Genomic DNA, 15,161 nt, shown 5'->3' on the forward strand with positions numbered 1-15,161 from the left:
TTCGAGCAGGAACTCTCAAGGCGAGTGAGACGGAGGTACAGGGTTCTCATCGCTCATATAGTTGGGGAGTTCAGGTTGTGTTTACATAGTACTAAATATAGTGCTGAGGTGCAACCTGTGATGTTTACCAGCCTGGCTTCACAAAGTAAGCTCTTGTCCATCACTGGCACTTTACTTAAGAAACATTCATCAAAAGTGTAATAAGACATGATGCGGCATGTTCTGTTGGTCTAACTAAACCAGTTTTAACGTTATGAAAGTCACTGAAAGGTCCCGAAATAAACAGTAGCAGTGCTGGAAGTCACAAAATTTTTTAGTTTTTGACATCTCACTTCAGGTGATAGTTGCAGGTTAAACAAAAATAGTTTAGAGACTGTCCACTTAAATAGTGTGGAAAACTACCTTAAAAAATGTTTTAGCTTTCCGTCATAAAAATCGGTACTTTTCTGTGAATGGTAGATCTGATCTATTTGTTTATACCAAAATTTACCTTGTGATAAGACCATCATTTTTTTAAAGAACCTGAAATGTCGTGGAATTTGTTCCCTGGATACAGACACCCTGCTAAAGAGCCCATATTTGAGTAGACAACAGTATGAGAATGCCGGAGCAACAGCAATGAGGCGTAAGTCATCGGTGCTCTGACTGGGTTGTGAATTACCAGACAGCACTGTGGTACTCACTATCGAAAACCTTTATCGTGTGGATCGTTCCGAGATTCCATGACATTAAATAACATTATCAGTTACATGTACTGATTTCTTTCAGCAACTAATCACGTCGGTAAAAGTAAAACTTCCTTTGTAGATTTGAGAAGTACGTGTTTAAACATTGATAAATTTTCTTTCTATGATAACAATAAAACAAAATTAATAAATCTGAGCTAACTTCGAACAATAGTATATTGTGGCTTTATCATTGTACTTAAAATTTTTTAGAGAGGTGTGTTACGCCATCAGTTATCTCAATATCTTTGGTGTAGCCGTAAATCAGATTAAGTGGTTAAATGATAGTGGACACTTGCAAAACCATTTTTAAATAATAAATTCTTTACTCATTGCAGATTGTGGTGGTGTAATGACAACCAACCACTAATTAAAAATGAAATTTTACAATATTAAAAATTGTATTAGTATTTGTAATCTGCTTATAAATGTTAAAAAATTAATCATCACATTTCAGCGGTAGTAATTTGTAATCTCAGTAATTTTCATTGTGGCTAAGTGCATGTGTCAAAAATAATTTTTTTTTAAGTTAGGGAAGAAAACTAAATCATAATTTAATGAAAGCTGTGCTATAAATTAATTGCATTATAATTAGGTACCTTTGCAGTAGTTATTAATGTTGTGAACTAAAACCACACAATTATTGTGCACAATGTAGCAAGTTATTTTTTTGTTGAAATATGCAAATTAATAAAAAATGAAAAAGAGGAAAATTTGATACACGAGTTAGCATAAGTTCTTCAGTAGTGATGTGTGTGATTATGTCACGGAAGTGTAGATTTAGTTTAGTTTTGTTTGTTGCAACCATTAGTTTTTTTTTGTGTGTACAAGTTTGCGCAAAGATACTGGACATGAAATTCTATACATAAATAAAATAATAAAATGAAAATGAAGTAAATAAGCAAATAAACAGATATTTTGTATAATCTTCAGATTTCTGGAACAGCCACTGGTTCTGCAGGGAGCGTAGACAGCCAGCCATCTCCGCGAGTCAAAAGGAGATCAAAACGGTTAGCTTTGTTTGTGATGCATCAAAGAAAACACGGCTTACAAGGAATACTACACAGTTTTAAGACTTGATTTCATTAGTTAATCCAACCATTATCGATTGCTTGTCGTATGACCATCATTTATGTGTTAGCTTTAAAAATATTATCTCACACAATTAAGAATCATCATTTTAATTTAAACAGTACTTTTGTTATAAGAAAATTATTAAACTTTCAAGTGAGATGAGCTAAATATTAAGTAAACAGATTCTCCAATTTTTTTGTAGACAGCAACATGTATTTTCAATGAATTGTAAGATAATAAAGAAATATAAAATCAATATATTTTTATTCACAAATTCAACATAGTCTTAAAAATAATGGCTACATAATAAAAAAACATGTAAATATAAAATAAATATGGTAGTCATTAGTAGAGAGCTCTACTGATAGCCTTACAATTATTTTAATTAATTTTTTTAAAAAAAGCACCTCAACATTGTATAATTTATTACTTAGTGGAATGGTGACCTTGCATTTTATCAAAAACTTAGCTATGTCTGGCAAGTAACTACTTATTTTCAATTTTAGCCATGATTGTAGTAAGTTGTCGTCTGTTAATTTACGTTTTTATTTTTTATTTGATACATTGAAGAGAATATTTATTCACATGAATAGGTAGCGCCAAAATTGTTACAATAGCAAATGCTACTAATTTTGTTATGTCATAGGTTCCAGGAAGACTATTCCACATATCAAATATGATTTTCTTTATTTTAGGCATTCGTTTTGCAGCCATCCACGTAAGGTGGCTCTGGTTGTGATTGTGTAGTTTGATTTTGTTTCTTTTTTTTTTCCCCCCGTGCTGTGGCTTGCCGACCCCTGCTCTAGGCAGACTATAGTGAAAAATGTTTAATCTGGCGTTCTATAGCTTGGCACATTATGCAAGTTGTCACTTTCTTCAAAAACGTGCATAAATTATTGTTCAAACCTAGAAAATACACTTATGCATATTAGTAAAGATTAGTATAAAACCATAATTTAAGCACGTTTTTGAAGAAAGGGGCTTTGATAAGAGCATCGTTGTCTTACATATCAAGCAAGCATCATTTTGAAATCTATATTAGTTAATTAGTTATAGCAAAATGAAAATAGCATTGAATCTTATGAGGTTAACGCGGGTTGCGTAGTGCCCCTGAAACACTGGAGTGGCCTCTTAAGGGTGGATTCAGCCACAAGTATTACATAATTTCTAAATAAAAATTAATTTTGAGGGATTGTAAAATACAATTATAGAATGGCTTCTTCTATGGATAAAAAAAAATATTACCTACTGTATCACCCTTAAAAAGGATTTAAGACAGAAGAATAAAGCAAAGGTTTAAAAATTACCTGCAAAAAGACATACAGTGTAAACTATATAGCAACACTTAACGGACTGAGCATTTTTCGGCATTATAGAGAGTGGTCGTTAAATGGAGAGAGATAAAATTTATCATTTCACTATTCTATAATAATAAGTATTTACTAATATTGTACACATTTTACTCACGAACATTAATACTCATACTTATTGCGTATAGTCTGTTATTATTTCTTTGTTTTTCCATATTGTAGACACGGTAGAGTGGCTAAATTCAAAGCGTCTTCCAAAATCACTGATCTTTTCTCCCGCCTCTATTGGGTGTATTAATAAAACTTTTTCGCCAATATACAAAGATTTTAGTTTACTTGCCATGTTTACAGTTCGATAGTCTATAAGCAACTGCGATAATGATAACGTTTAACAACTTGACAAAAGTCTAGTGACCGAGGTAAACATGTACAAGTTCATTATACAAAAACAATAGACAACATCTCTTAGAATCTCCGGCACGTCAGTCGAAGTAAAAACGTGCTAGATAATACAACAACATAACAGCAAACAAAAGAACGTACACCGCTGCAGTTCTTATTAATTTCGGCAACTTAGAAAGTACTGCTTAATGATTTATAAAGCCATATTGTTGTTAAATAGAGTGAGTGTGACGCTATAGAAAACGAGGTAAACCAACCAGAGTCAAGCAATTTCACCGTTTTAAGGAGTTTGTCGTTAAATCGAGTGACGTTATAAAGAGTTTACACTGCACTACCATTATTTTATTATATCTAAGATTTTTTTTGCCCAACCTACAATAAACTAAAGAATAGCATCAGTATTATTTTAGTCGAAAATTCACATTGTTTCTTTACCTAATTCTGTGGTATATGAACTAACCATTCTTCACTGCATGCAATTTTTACCCTAGGAGCAAAAAAACAAAAACAAATTGTAATACATAATAAAAAAAAACAACTTTTATTACATAACAACCATACATTTGAATCACACAAAATACAGACTTGATAATAGCTTTCGGACATACGCCATCACTAAGCACATGCATGTCTGTAGAAGAAAACTACATATTCCTGTTGTGGAGTATTGCGTGGTGTTTATATCCTGAAAACAGCAATTTTTTGCTTAATTTGTGTTTTTTTTTGTAGTTTTCTTCTACAGACATACATTTGCTTAGCAATGGCGTACGTCCAAAAGCTGTTATCAAGTCATGCACTCCCATATTGCACAAATCTTTCAAAGATAACACAAAATACCTACTATAATGCCTATGTAATTCCTTGGAAACTCTTTGTATTAATGAGAGTTTTTGTGTCGACAGTGTGTTTATTGATGAGGTTTCACTGTACAGGCAACAATTTAATTCCCGGTGGAACCCTTGTTTCTTCCCCGCCAGAGTGTTCTCTCTGGTGTCGCCTGAGCTGGGGACGTTCGTGACGCGCAGCGAGGGGAAGCTGTTCGCGCTGCGCCTGGACGGGTGCACGGAGAGGGACTTCCTGCGCGCCATGGGGGTCGCCCGGCGGCACGCGGCTGAGCGAGCGTCCCTGCTCGACGACGAGGCTGCCGTCGCCTTCCTGCGCACGCTCGCGGACGTATGCGGGCGCCTGGGGGAGCGGCGCGCCGCCGCGCACGTCCTGGACCCGGCTCACCACCGGGGCTGCTCACAGCTGCACCTGCGAGGTGAGACGCTCGCCATCTTCGAACATATATATCAATGGCTTAGAATGAAAACCTTTTATCTCATAAAATGCAAATTTTACAGCAGACAAAAAAATTCTCTACAATGTGGAGTGCTACTGATATATGTGGTTTCTTTTTATCCCGATAGAAAGCAGTAGGATGCACATTTTATTTCTTTCAGCCCAACATTCTGTGAGATATGAGGTTTTCTAGCCAAAAACATAAAAAACGTATTTTCGTCCAAAAATTGAGATACGAGGTTTTCATTCTAAGCCATCGATATACTGTATAGAAGTCACCAGCCCAGGTTAAAATTTCTAATACGGTTTTGAGGTGGTTGGTTGATTCACCGCCGCGATCGCCGCCATCTCTAGGGGCATCGACTTGTGGGGGTTCCCTAAAGGACAAGTGTCGAATTCTTCAAATACCCCTTCCCCCTCCCACTGAACGACCTTGAGCTGCAGAGAATGATGGGTGGGGGGGGATGACGGCGGGCGACAGTGCTGCGCTCTAACGTGTAAATAACAACCTAAGACGGTACAGGGCGTTACGGCAGCGCCCTGCAGCGGTGAAGTTCCCAAGCTGCTCGTCATACGCTCCTGAAAAACGTAGAGTAAATCCTATCCACTCGCGACTTCTATACAGTATATATATTCAAAGGCACCATCGTCGCTGTTGTGTCTGCAAACACACAGTGAACCTATTTCAAAGCCTTGTAATGAGCAGGTGGCATGTGACGGAGTAAGCACAGGCTGGTTGGAGGCTATGGTGGCCGGTCGAGACGACCCACTAGTCAGCAGCCAATGAGTAGTTGGCATGTGACAGAGTAGGCACAGGCTGGTGGAGGCTATGGCGGCCGGTTGAGACGACCCACTAGTCAGCAGCCAATGAGTAGTTGGCATGTGACAGAGTAGGCACAGGCTGGTGGAGGCTATGGTGGCCGGTCGAGACGACCCACTAGTAAGCAGCCAATGAGTAGTTGGCATGTGACAGAGTAGGCACAGGCTGGTGGAGGCTATGGCGGCCGGTTGAGACGACCCACTAGTCAGCAGCCAATGAGTAGTTGGCATGTGACAGAGTAGGCACAGGCTGGTGGAGGCTATGGCGGCCGGTTGAGACGACCCACTAGTCAGCAGCCAATGAGTAGTTGGCATGTGACAGAGTAGGCACAGGCTGGTGGAGGCTATGGCGGCCGGTTGAGACGACCCACTAGTCAGCAGCCAATGAGCAGGTGGCATGTGACAGAGTAGGCACAGGCTGGTGGAGGCTATGGCGGCCGGTGCAGACGACACACTAGTCAGCAGCCAATGAGCAGGTGGCATGTGACAAGAGTAGGCACAGGCTGGTGGAGCCTACGGCGTCTCGCTTCACGGCTTGTGACGGTGCGGACAGGAAGTCAGCCTTATAAAAAAAATATTTTTTTAAAGTTTTATTATTATCAAAAGATGATTTTTTTAAATTTATACACACATTACGAAAACTAAAAATGAGCAAATGCAATAAATTTTTTTATACATTTTGCAGGAATGTAGACAGCTAAAGCATTTTAACAGATCATTTCCACAAACTCAGGTGCAACTGCAAAAATACAAAACAGGAGTCTTCAAAAGGTTGCTTGAAATTGAAGTTCCGTGACTTATAGCATAGCTGCTGGATATTTAGGGACTATTTTGACCAGTAGATATCCTAGTTTTAACATGAGATTTGGACACTGAAGACTTGGCTACATTCCATTCTAAACACAGTCATTAACACTGTAAAATGGCATATTAAAGATAATGTTTGATCTAGTACAGCTATAGGGATGCTGAGAGCAGGATTGCCTTCTATTTCTTTCAGGAAATTGCAAAAAAAATTCATCAGGGAATTTTTTTTAAAATTATGGTCATGAAAAGCCATGGAAAAGTCAGGGAAATTTTTACAGCCTGTAAAACTACTACATTGAAGTTCAATAATCTGGCTCCACCGCTGTTGTGATAAACAAGGCTTTACAGTAATGAGCAACCATGACACTTAACAGCGAGCCAAAAATTTGTAATGCACGTAGAATATGTTTGGCATAAAATTAACAACAAAATTTTTTTTTGCAATGCTTACAGTGAAACAGCCATGGAAATGATATGAAAATGACATGAAAATGACATGAAAATGACATGAAAATGCCATCACCTGACATGGTGTTTGAAGCAGAGGCCTAAATCCATAAAGTGAATATTGATAATTCATTATCACCAATATAGGTAACAGTGACGTACATTTAGTACGGAGGGAGGAAGCGTAACTTTGCCCCATGTCTTTATTAACTCAGCGCATGAATCGGTGGTTGTGTGGTTTTAGGCACATGACTACCGGGTGTGTGTTGTGCAGGTTGCTGTACTTGAAGAGATTACTTGTGCTGTTTAGAGGTGGCACTGTGCGTGGTGTGAACATGATCCCCAACACAATTACAGCGACCAAAAATAAATTCTAGCTAGAATGATTTAATGTTTCTTAATACAAATTTCTAACAGATATGCTTGCAAATTGTTATAATTTTGTGTTAGTTGAGACTTTGTATTGTTTTTATTAAAATGCTGGCCCTTAATACATGAACTTAAATTGTACTTTACACTTTAATGTAAAGAAGCTGTCGCTCTAGAGAAGTTCCAGAGCGTGTATTCTTACTGCTTGTATCTGTTGACTTTTCTTTTATCCCTACAGGTTATGTTCAAGCATAAAAGAATGCAAAATATGAAACATTGAAGTTTGAAATTTTATTTACTGTTTGTATGTCAAAACAAACAAATATTTGTAATGTCTGAATAGCACCGAAATAATACAGGTGTCGTATAGTTTTCAGAGATACGGAAATTAAGAGACAGTATATATCTTTGAAACTACGTCGTCGAGTGTCGACGTGCAACGTTTTCCTTTCGCAGTGCCGTTCCAGATGTGCCTACCGCTGGTCCGGAGACGCGAGGTGGATCTCTGCGAGGGACACGCGCTCGTTCCCTGCGGCAAGTGGAAGGAGCTGCTGTCGTCGCTGTTCGAGACGCACTGGCTCCTGGGCTCGCGGGAGATGCGGGGGAGCGGGGTGGTATCGGACGCGATGGAGGATCCCCGGGTGGCCGCGATGTTGCGGGAGGCGGAGCGCCGGGTGGGGGCGAGCGTGAGCGTCGCGCGACGGGCCCCCGGGTCGGCGCTGCGGGCCTGCGACGTGGACGCTGAGAGCGCCTTCTTCCCGCCGTGCGCGCGCCACCTGCACGGCCGGCTCCGCGCCACACACCGCCTGCCGCACGAGGCCCGACGTCGCTACACGCTCTTCCTGAAGGCGGCGGGCGTGCCCGTGGACCAGGCGCTGCTGTTCTGGCGCGAGGAGTACTCCCGGCCGCGCGACGGCTGCTCCGGCTGCGCCCACTCGTGGCAGCGGGACGCCCGCAGGTACACCTACGGCATACGGCACACGTACGGGCTGGAAGGAGGGCGCTACGACTACGGGACGCCAGCCTGCCACGCCATTCAGGTATACTAGCTGCTTCCTCCCACACTGTTTGTATCACGTGGCCAAAATTTTGTCAATCGTACCGTGCCTGCACAAAGTGTTGTTTGCCTCCAAGTCCCAAAAACCAAAAAACAGCGTGCTTGCATGCTTATCAGTCTTTATTATGGTTTTTTTAAATTTTATTCTAAAAGTTTCTTAGTGTAATTTAAATACTTTTAAAGGACCTTTTTCAATTAAAGACACATTAAGGAATTTTTTTTTAAGGATATTAAGGAGGCATATGGACCCTGTTTAAATAATTTTGAGAATCCTGGTGTAAATGTTCTAGCACTGCAAGACCCTGCCATCTTACATTACTGCTTTTTACTTTTTCCCATTATTTGCACAATACAGTAGAATCTCGTTATAAAGTACATCAATAAAGCCTCAACTTTTATACTTAGTAATGAAAGTAGGTACTTTATTCTGAAAGTTAATGAAAGTAGGTACTTTATTCTGAAAGTTACCTTTAAAACGTAGTATTTTTGAATTTTTAAAAATAAAGTAGTAGGGGATCAAATGTTACATTAGCTTGGAAGCAAATATTTGTATAACAACAAGAATTTTAAAAAAATTACTGAACTTAATACAGTAGCCTAAATTCTAGGCCTACATATACAAAATGACAAATGGGTTAAACTATTTTGCAGATATGTACATTTATTGGGATAGAATTCCCTCGTCATCTCCTAGGCGAAGTCTCTTGCGACCAGCAGATAAAGATGACTGTTCATACAGTTTAATAATTTTTTCGCGATCTTTTATTATTGTTGACAATGTAGTAGTAAGCAAACCAAACGACTGTGCCACATCTGCATTTTTCCTGCCTTTTTCAACTTCTTTTAAAATTTCCACAATTTCTTAATAAGTAAACTGCTTGCGTTTCTTTTTATCTTTTTGGCCATCCATCCTGATTAAAATATTCAATCAACACTATTGTTTTCCTTGAGCCACGTCAAACGTAAACAAACCTCTCATCCATAGATAACCATAGCTCCGCACTAGTAGCGTGCGTCGAGAGCATGGCTGTGCCAGGAAACATTCCGACCTTCGTTGCAAAACAAAGCGTGTCGACCATGTTGTGACACCAAACAGTTCAAAAATTAACCTGCATTAATTAACATTATTGGATTTTCTATTTTGTATATAATTTAAAATATAATTTTTATTTAATGTTTGTATCTGCGGTAATTGAAACTTTTAAAACGTGCTCTATAAATAACCAAAAGATGGCGCAGCTAAAAACAATTGTCTTGAAGAAGGGCAAGACAGCAATCGATTGTTTAGATTGTCTCGTGCACTAAGTGTGTGATCCATGTAGGAGGACGAAAAGCGCGTTATACTGTACTATGATTCTCTGAATCGTTGATACAATGTTTGTTTACGTTTTATACTTGTTAACGATTCTTGAAAGTGATAAAAATTAATCGTAATGTACATTTATATTAAAGAACCCCTGCGCAAAATCAGTAACTATCATGTAAAATTTTCCTGATAACTGGAAAAGAATGGTCGTTGTATTGAAAGGTAGGATACGTTTTTAACGTTAAAGTGAAATATTTTTACATTGTTTACATTGGTGTTTTGAGTGGGAATTTAAAATCATACGTTGAACTAAAAGATACGTTATTCTGAAGTACGTTGTAACGGAATTTCACTGTATTGTTTTAACCTCATTTGACGTAATGCAATAAATTCCCATTGATTACAATGCACCTACGAAAATTCGTTATTCCTGCGTTTGTTACATACATCATACACGTGGAGGTGATACTTTCACGTGAAATTCCAAATCCAAAATGTTGGGAACGCTAGTGCTGTAGCTCCTGAATTTTTCAAGTGTTGTTCTATCGAAAAATGGTATTCACAGACTACCAACACTGGTCTAATAATGGTAGACTTTGAGAAAATGCTAGCACCTGATGCTAGTGCTGCAGTTTACAGAAATTCTTACTCTCCATCAGTAAAGTATACATACTGTACGCACAAAGGTAGTTGTGTTTTACTTGCTGAGAAGTCAGATGTGTCTATTTCATCTCTGGACACAATTGTGAAAAATCACAGAATCATTAAGGAAATTCAACCTAGTGTGGTGACAAAGTACTATATTTTTATTAATACTCTTTAACATGTACTATGAACTGCTAAATAACATATCAGACCTTCCAACTCTCCCAATTTTGGCCGGAGACTCCGGATTTTGTAGGTTATCTCCCGCCCTCCGGAGCTTTCATATAAATCTCCGGACTTTTGACTTATCCGCGATGTATTTCAATATTTTTTTTGCGTCAAATCATGCATCAAACAAGTGAAAATAATCGCGATTATCGTAAAGTACGTTCGGCGAACTCCATGTATTATCGATTATCGCAGGTAGTTAATTCTGTGGACTCGATGTGCTACGATTATTGTGTCACATGAACGAATCGAAATATTTTTGTCAGCCATTATTCTATTGTGTCCCAGTAATTATTCGCGAACGCTTCACTCAATTTCTATGGGAAATGTGTTCGAAATTTTAAAATGTCTAGAAAAAATGAAACAGTTTATCGACATGCATTTTCAGAAGAGTATCCGTGTATCAAAGAATCTCGGAAAGTTGCTACATATGCTTTCTGTTGCTTGTGTAGGTGTGATATTTCTGTGGCACATGGCTGTAGACGCGATGTTATCAAACATGTGGAAACAAAAAAACACGAAAGTGCAGTGTGCGTTGAAAGTAATCGCAAGTTTAATTTTTTTGTTCAAGAAAATGATCGTGAAAGTGTTACACGTGCGGAGTGTTTGTTTACTTAGTTTATCATCGAACATAACTTCCCATTTAGCTGTGCTGATCATGCCGGGCCGTTGTTTAGGATTATATTCCCGGACAGCCAGATAGCCAAAAAATACGGGTGTGCCCAAACGAAAACATCAGCAATTGTTTGTGAATTAGGCATTAACGGAAAAGAGACAACTGTCGAAAATCTTAAAAATACATCGTTTTCTGTCTCTATGGACGGTAGCAACAAAGGTGATGCTAAACTGTACCCTAGACTCTCAACAAATTGAAAACTTTGTACTGTCTGTCCCTTCATTAGAAGGTGATGCGACTGGTAACAACATTGGCAATCTTGTACTCACCACCCTCAAATCATGTGATATCCCGTTGTCGAATTGTTTGGCCCTAAGTGCAGACAATGCACCTGTAATGTTGGGAATGAAGAATGGTGTTGTGGCTCTCTTAAAAACTGAGATACCAAATCTCATAGTAATAGGTTGTCCATGCCACTTAATAAATTTAGCTGCTGAAAAGGGAGCAGCATGCTTTCCTGTCAAAATAGATGAATATTTGATCGACATTTATTATTATTTAGATAAAAGTGCGAAAAGGAAAGAGCATTTAAAGCATTTCCAGGAATTACGTAACACAGAAGTTAGAAAGATTTTGAAACATATGAGTACACGTTGGCTGTCTCTTGGTAGGTGTTTAAGTAGATTGTTGCAGCAGTGGCAACCTGTTGTAAGTTTTTTTAGAACTGAAGTTTGTGGTCAGAAGAATTCCCACGTTGGTGTTTTACAAACTTACAAAATTCCCAAACTTGTTCATAATCAAGTTAGGTAATAGCAAAGTGTCAAACTCTGTTCAAGACTCAAAGGTTCTGGAATAAGTAATTCAGCAGTTTCATCCAGTTCAAAACTAAGCTTAGAGACACAAATGTGTACTAGCAAACACAAAAAACCGAAACAAAATGACACTCCAGTAAGCTGCAGTCTGTCACGGAAGAAAGGTTATTTATGTTTATTTCTTCAGAACTGAATAAGGCATTTTTCTTATTTCTTTAAATACTATGCCAGCATTTGAAACACCAAATTTGCTTCTCCAGTCCAGAGTGCCTCAGATTCATGTGCTAAGCTAAGATCATGTTTGCTTAGTATGCTACAGAACATATGTCTAAATTTGTTAAGCCAGTAGCAGTCAAATGTGCATCATCAATTTTAAATGTTGACTATCATATCACAGCAAAGACAATCAGAAAAATGACTGATATAATAGTGGACAGTGCGACGACCAAAGTTGTGGCAACGCTAAAACAAGAGAAGTTGATTTTCTTTGATTCTGTAAGAAAATATTATTCAGAAAGTTGTGATTATATGGTACATAAATTTCTATTTAAAAGTGATGATATGATTAATGCTGAAGTTGCAAATATTGAATCAATTTGCAGTGCATTTTCAAGCTTGCAATATTTTGTGGAAAAATTTCCTACAATTCTTGCTTCTACTGAACAAGATTTGGATATAAAATTAGAATCATTACAGGCCCAATTTTGTAATTTTCAACTTGAGCCAGAATTACCACATGACATCAAGAATGAAGAAAGAATAGATGTCAAGTGGTCAATGGTGGGTCAGATGAAAGCTGCAGATGGGACATTAAAATATAACAAATTATCTAGAGTAATGCTTGCTATTTTGACAATCCCACACAGTAACGCATCTTGTGAGAGTATTTAGCCAGGTTACTAAAAAAACACACACAGTTCAGGTCAGCACTTCGTGAATGTCTTCTGACAGCAAAATCCACCCAAAAGGGAAAATGTTTTGAACAAAAGTTTGATACTTCATTTCTCAAGACTGCAAATCAGCTACAACATCAAGGAATCAACAGCATTAAAGTAGTATGACAAAGATTCACTATAATTTAACTATGTTTTCTTGGATTGTAATTCTGTATTTTATTAATGTTTTTTGGATATAAACAGGTTAATTTATTAGTCTTTTGCTATAAATTGCTGGTTGGTCTTCTAATCATTGTATGAATCACACTCAATAGCCTTTTTATGGTGTGTGTGTGTGTGTGTGTGTGTGTGTGTGTAAAAAGTCTCAAATTTCAAAGTTGGACAACTACAAATTTTGGCGTGTATGTTGGAGAGGAGGTGACGAACTTCCTGATTTTTCAGTTTGGGAAGTTGGAATGTCTGACATATGAAAGTATATGTAAATATACTGTATGTATGCTTACTAGGGATGGGTTGGTACCGGTTCTCGGTTCTCAGCATTTTAACCGGCACCGAGAACCGCAGCTAAAATGTCGGTACCGGTACCGGCAGTATAGCAAAACCCTTTACGAAAATAGTCCTTCACTATAACTTAACTGCAGCATGAAATGGCTCAACTCACGTCCAAACCACATATGAATTATTTTTTTGGACTTCCGTGGAATAATATTCATCTCTAACTATAAAATAAATAACACGTGAAAATATTTAATATTCTCGCCACATCTGTAAACAAAGTACGTTTTACAATCAAAACATAACAGTTGAAGGTGCCATAGATGTAGTTCATAGAGGTGTGCAACTCTATGACGTGCCTCAGCAGAGATGTGAGAACAGAAAGACGCCATGTTTGTTTCAATTTGTTTTTAAAAATAGGCAGTTAATTGAGTCATTGACACGTAAGTAAGGGTGACTGGTGTATTGCAAATTCCACAGAATATTTGTTTAATATAATTAATGATTGATTAAAAATTTTCCGTAATAATTTTCGGCGTTATAAAATTTTATGCATTTTTTTGTGCAGTGCTTTGGAATGTAAGTTCACTGCATCTGCTACCATCTGGTGTAATGGCTAGTAACTTTCTCATTTAGACAAACTGGATTTTTTTGAAGGGAGAATTTACCGTTAGGTAGAATCGAGGCGGGGTGAATGCAAGGGTCTGAAGGCCAAGTAGACAAGGGTGGACAAAAACAGAACGTAAGCTACTGCAACGAGCGGAAACATTTACTGGTCTTATATCCCACAATAATATTTCCGCTATCAGCACTGTGAAACGTGAATATTTAGAAGGAAACAAGAACAGTTGCTGTATTTATTGTGCCTGTACACTTATCGAAAAGTCTTAATTTATTTAAAGAATAAATTAACGCACAGATAAGAAAATCCCACAAAAAAGCACTTAGCATTGCAATGAAGACATTGCCTCTTGTTCATCTAATGCAATGGCCGGGCAAGACCACCACTTTCCCCGGCCATGAAATATTATGGACAGGCAGTTGCCTGGGTCGCCCCCCCAGTTCCTACGCGCATGGCTTCTCAACTTCCTTGCACAGCCAATAGCAGTCAACTGCTATCCTGATTGGCTGTGCACAAAAGTTGTGATATTAATGGTTGATGTATTGCTGTGAGGGTTGTTGGTTTGCAACTGAGTTGTGTAGTAAATTGGTGTCTTTTTTAATTAAAGGTATCCAAAAATTACTTAATTCAAAGTTTTGTTGACTGATATAGCTATTTCTGACAATTAATCCTGATTCCTTAAGATTCCTTTCAATTGGGTGTTCTTCCTATATGAGTGGTGCAGCATTTTCCCAGAGTATTCTTTGGCTTTTGTCCCAGGAATATTTGACAAGTCTAGATTTTGGTGTTTCACCCCTTTTGTATATAATTTTTGGGCTTCTTAATGCAGGTTGTAAGGGCCCTGCCAGTTTCTCCTATGCACATGAAACCACACAGTTCTGACATTGAAACTTACCTATGGCTGGTTTTACACTAGTAATAATGCTTTTGATAAGGGAATTTGACTTGAACACTGTTCTTAGTCTGAAGTAGTTTGGCTTCTGGGTTGTATCCGTGTCCTTAGCGAATAATTCACCAACGTTTCGGTTGACTAGGCAGTCGCCATCATCAGGGAGCAGTTACCTACTGAAAGTAACTGCTTCCTGATGATGGCGACTGCAAAGTAAACTGAAACGTCGGTGAGATATTCGCCAAGGACACTGCTACAACCCACAAACAGAGCTACTTCAGACAATGGCCGTGAAAGCCTGCGAACATTGTTCTTAGTCTGTTTTCGTTTCCCAAACAACTTATGTTTTATAGGGTATAAT

General features: G+C 38.3%; 1 protein-coding gene across 2 annotated transcripts in view; it reads left to right on the top strand.

Annotated features, from left to right (window-relative positions):
- LOC134538162 (uncharacterized) overlaps positions 1 to 15,161 on the top strand; it is a 32,903-nt gene that overhangs the window by 6,736 nt on the left and 11,006 nt on the right. For both annotated transcript variants that reach the window (XM_063379222.1, XM_063379221.1), the window contains exons 3-4: positions 4,489 to 4,772; positions 7,691 to 8,274. In XM_063379222.1, coding sequence (XP_063235292.1) covers positions 4,489 to 4,772; positions 7,691 to 8,274 — 868 coding nt within the window. The remainder of the gene's footprint in view (positions 1 to 4,488; positions 4,773 to 7,690; positions 8,275 to 15,161) is intronic.

This window comes from Bacillus rossius, chromosome 13 (assembly GCF_032445375.1).
Source record: "Bacillus rossius redtenbacheri isolate Brsri chromosome 13, Brsri_v3, whole genome shotgun sequence".
NCBI classification, from domain to species: Eukaryota; Metazoa; Arthropoda; class Insecta; order Phasmatodea; family Bacillidae; genus Bacillus; species Bacillus rossius.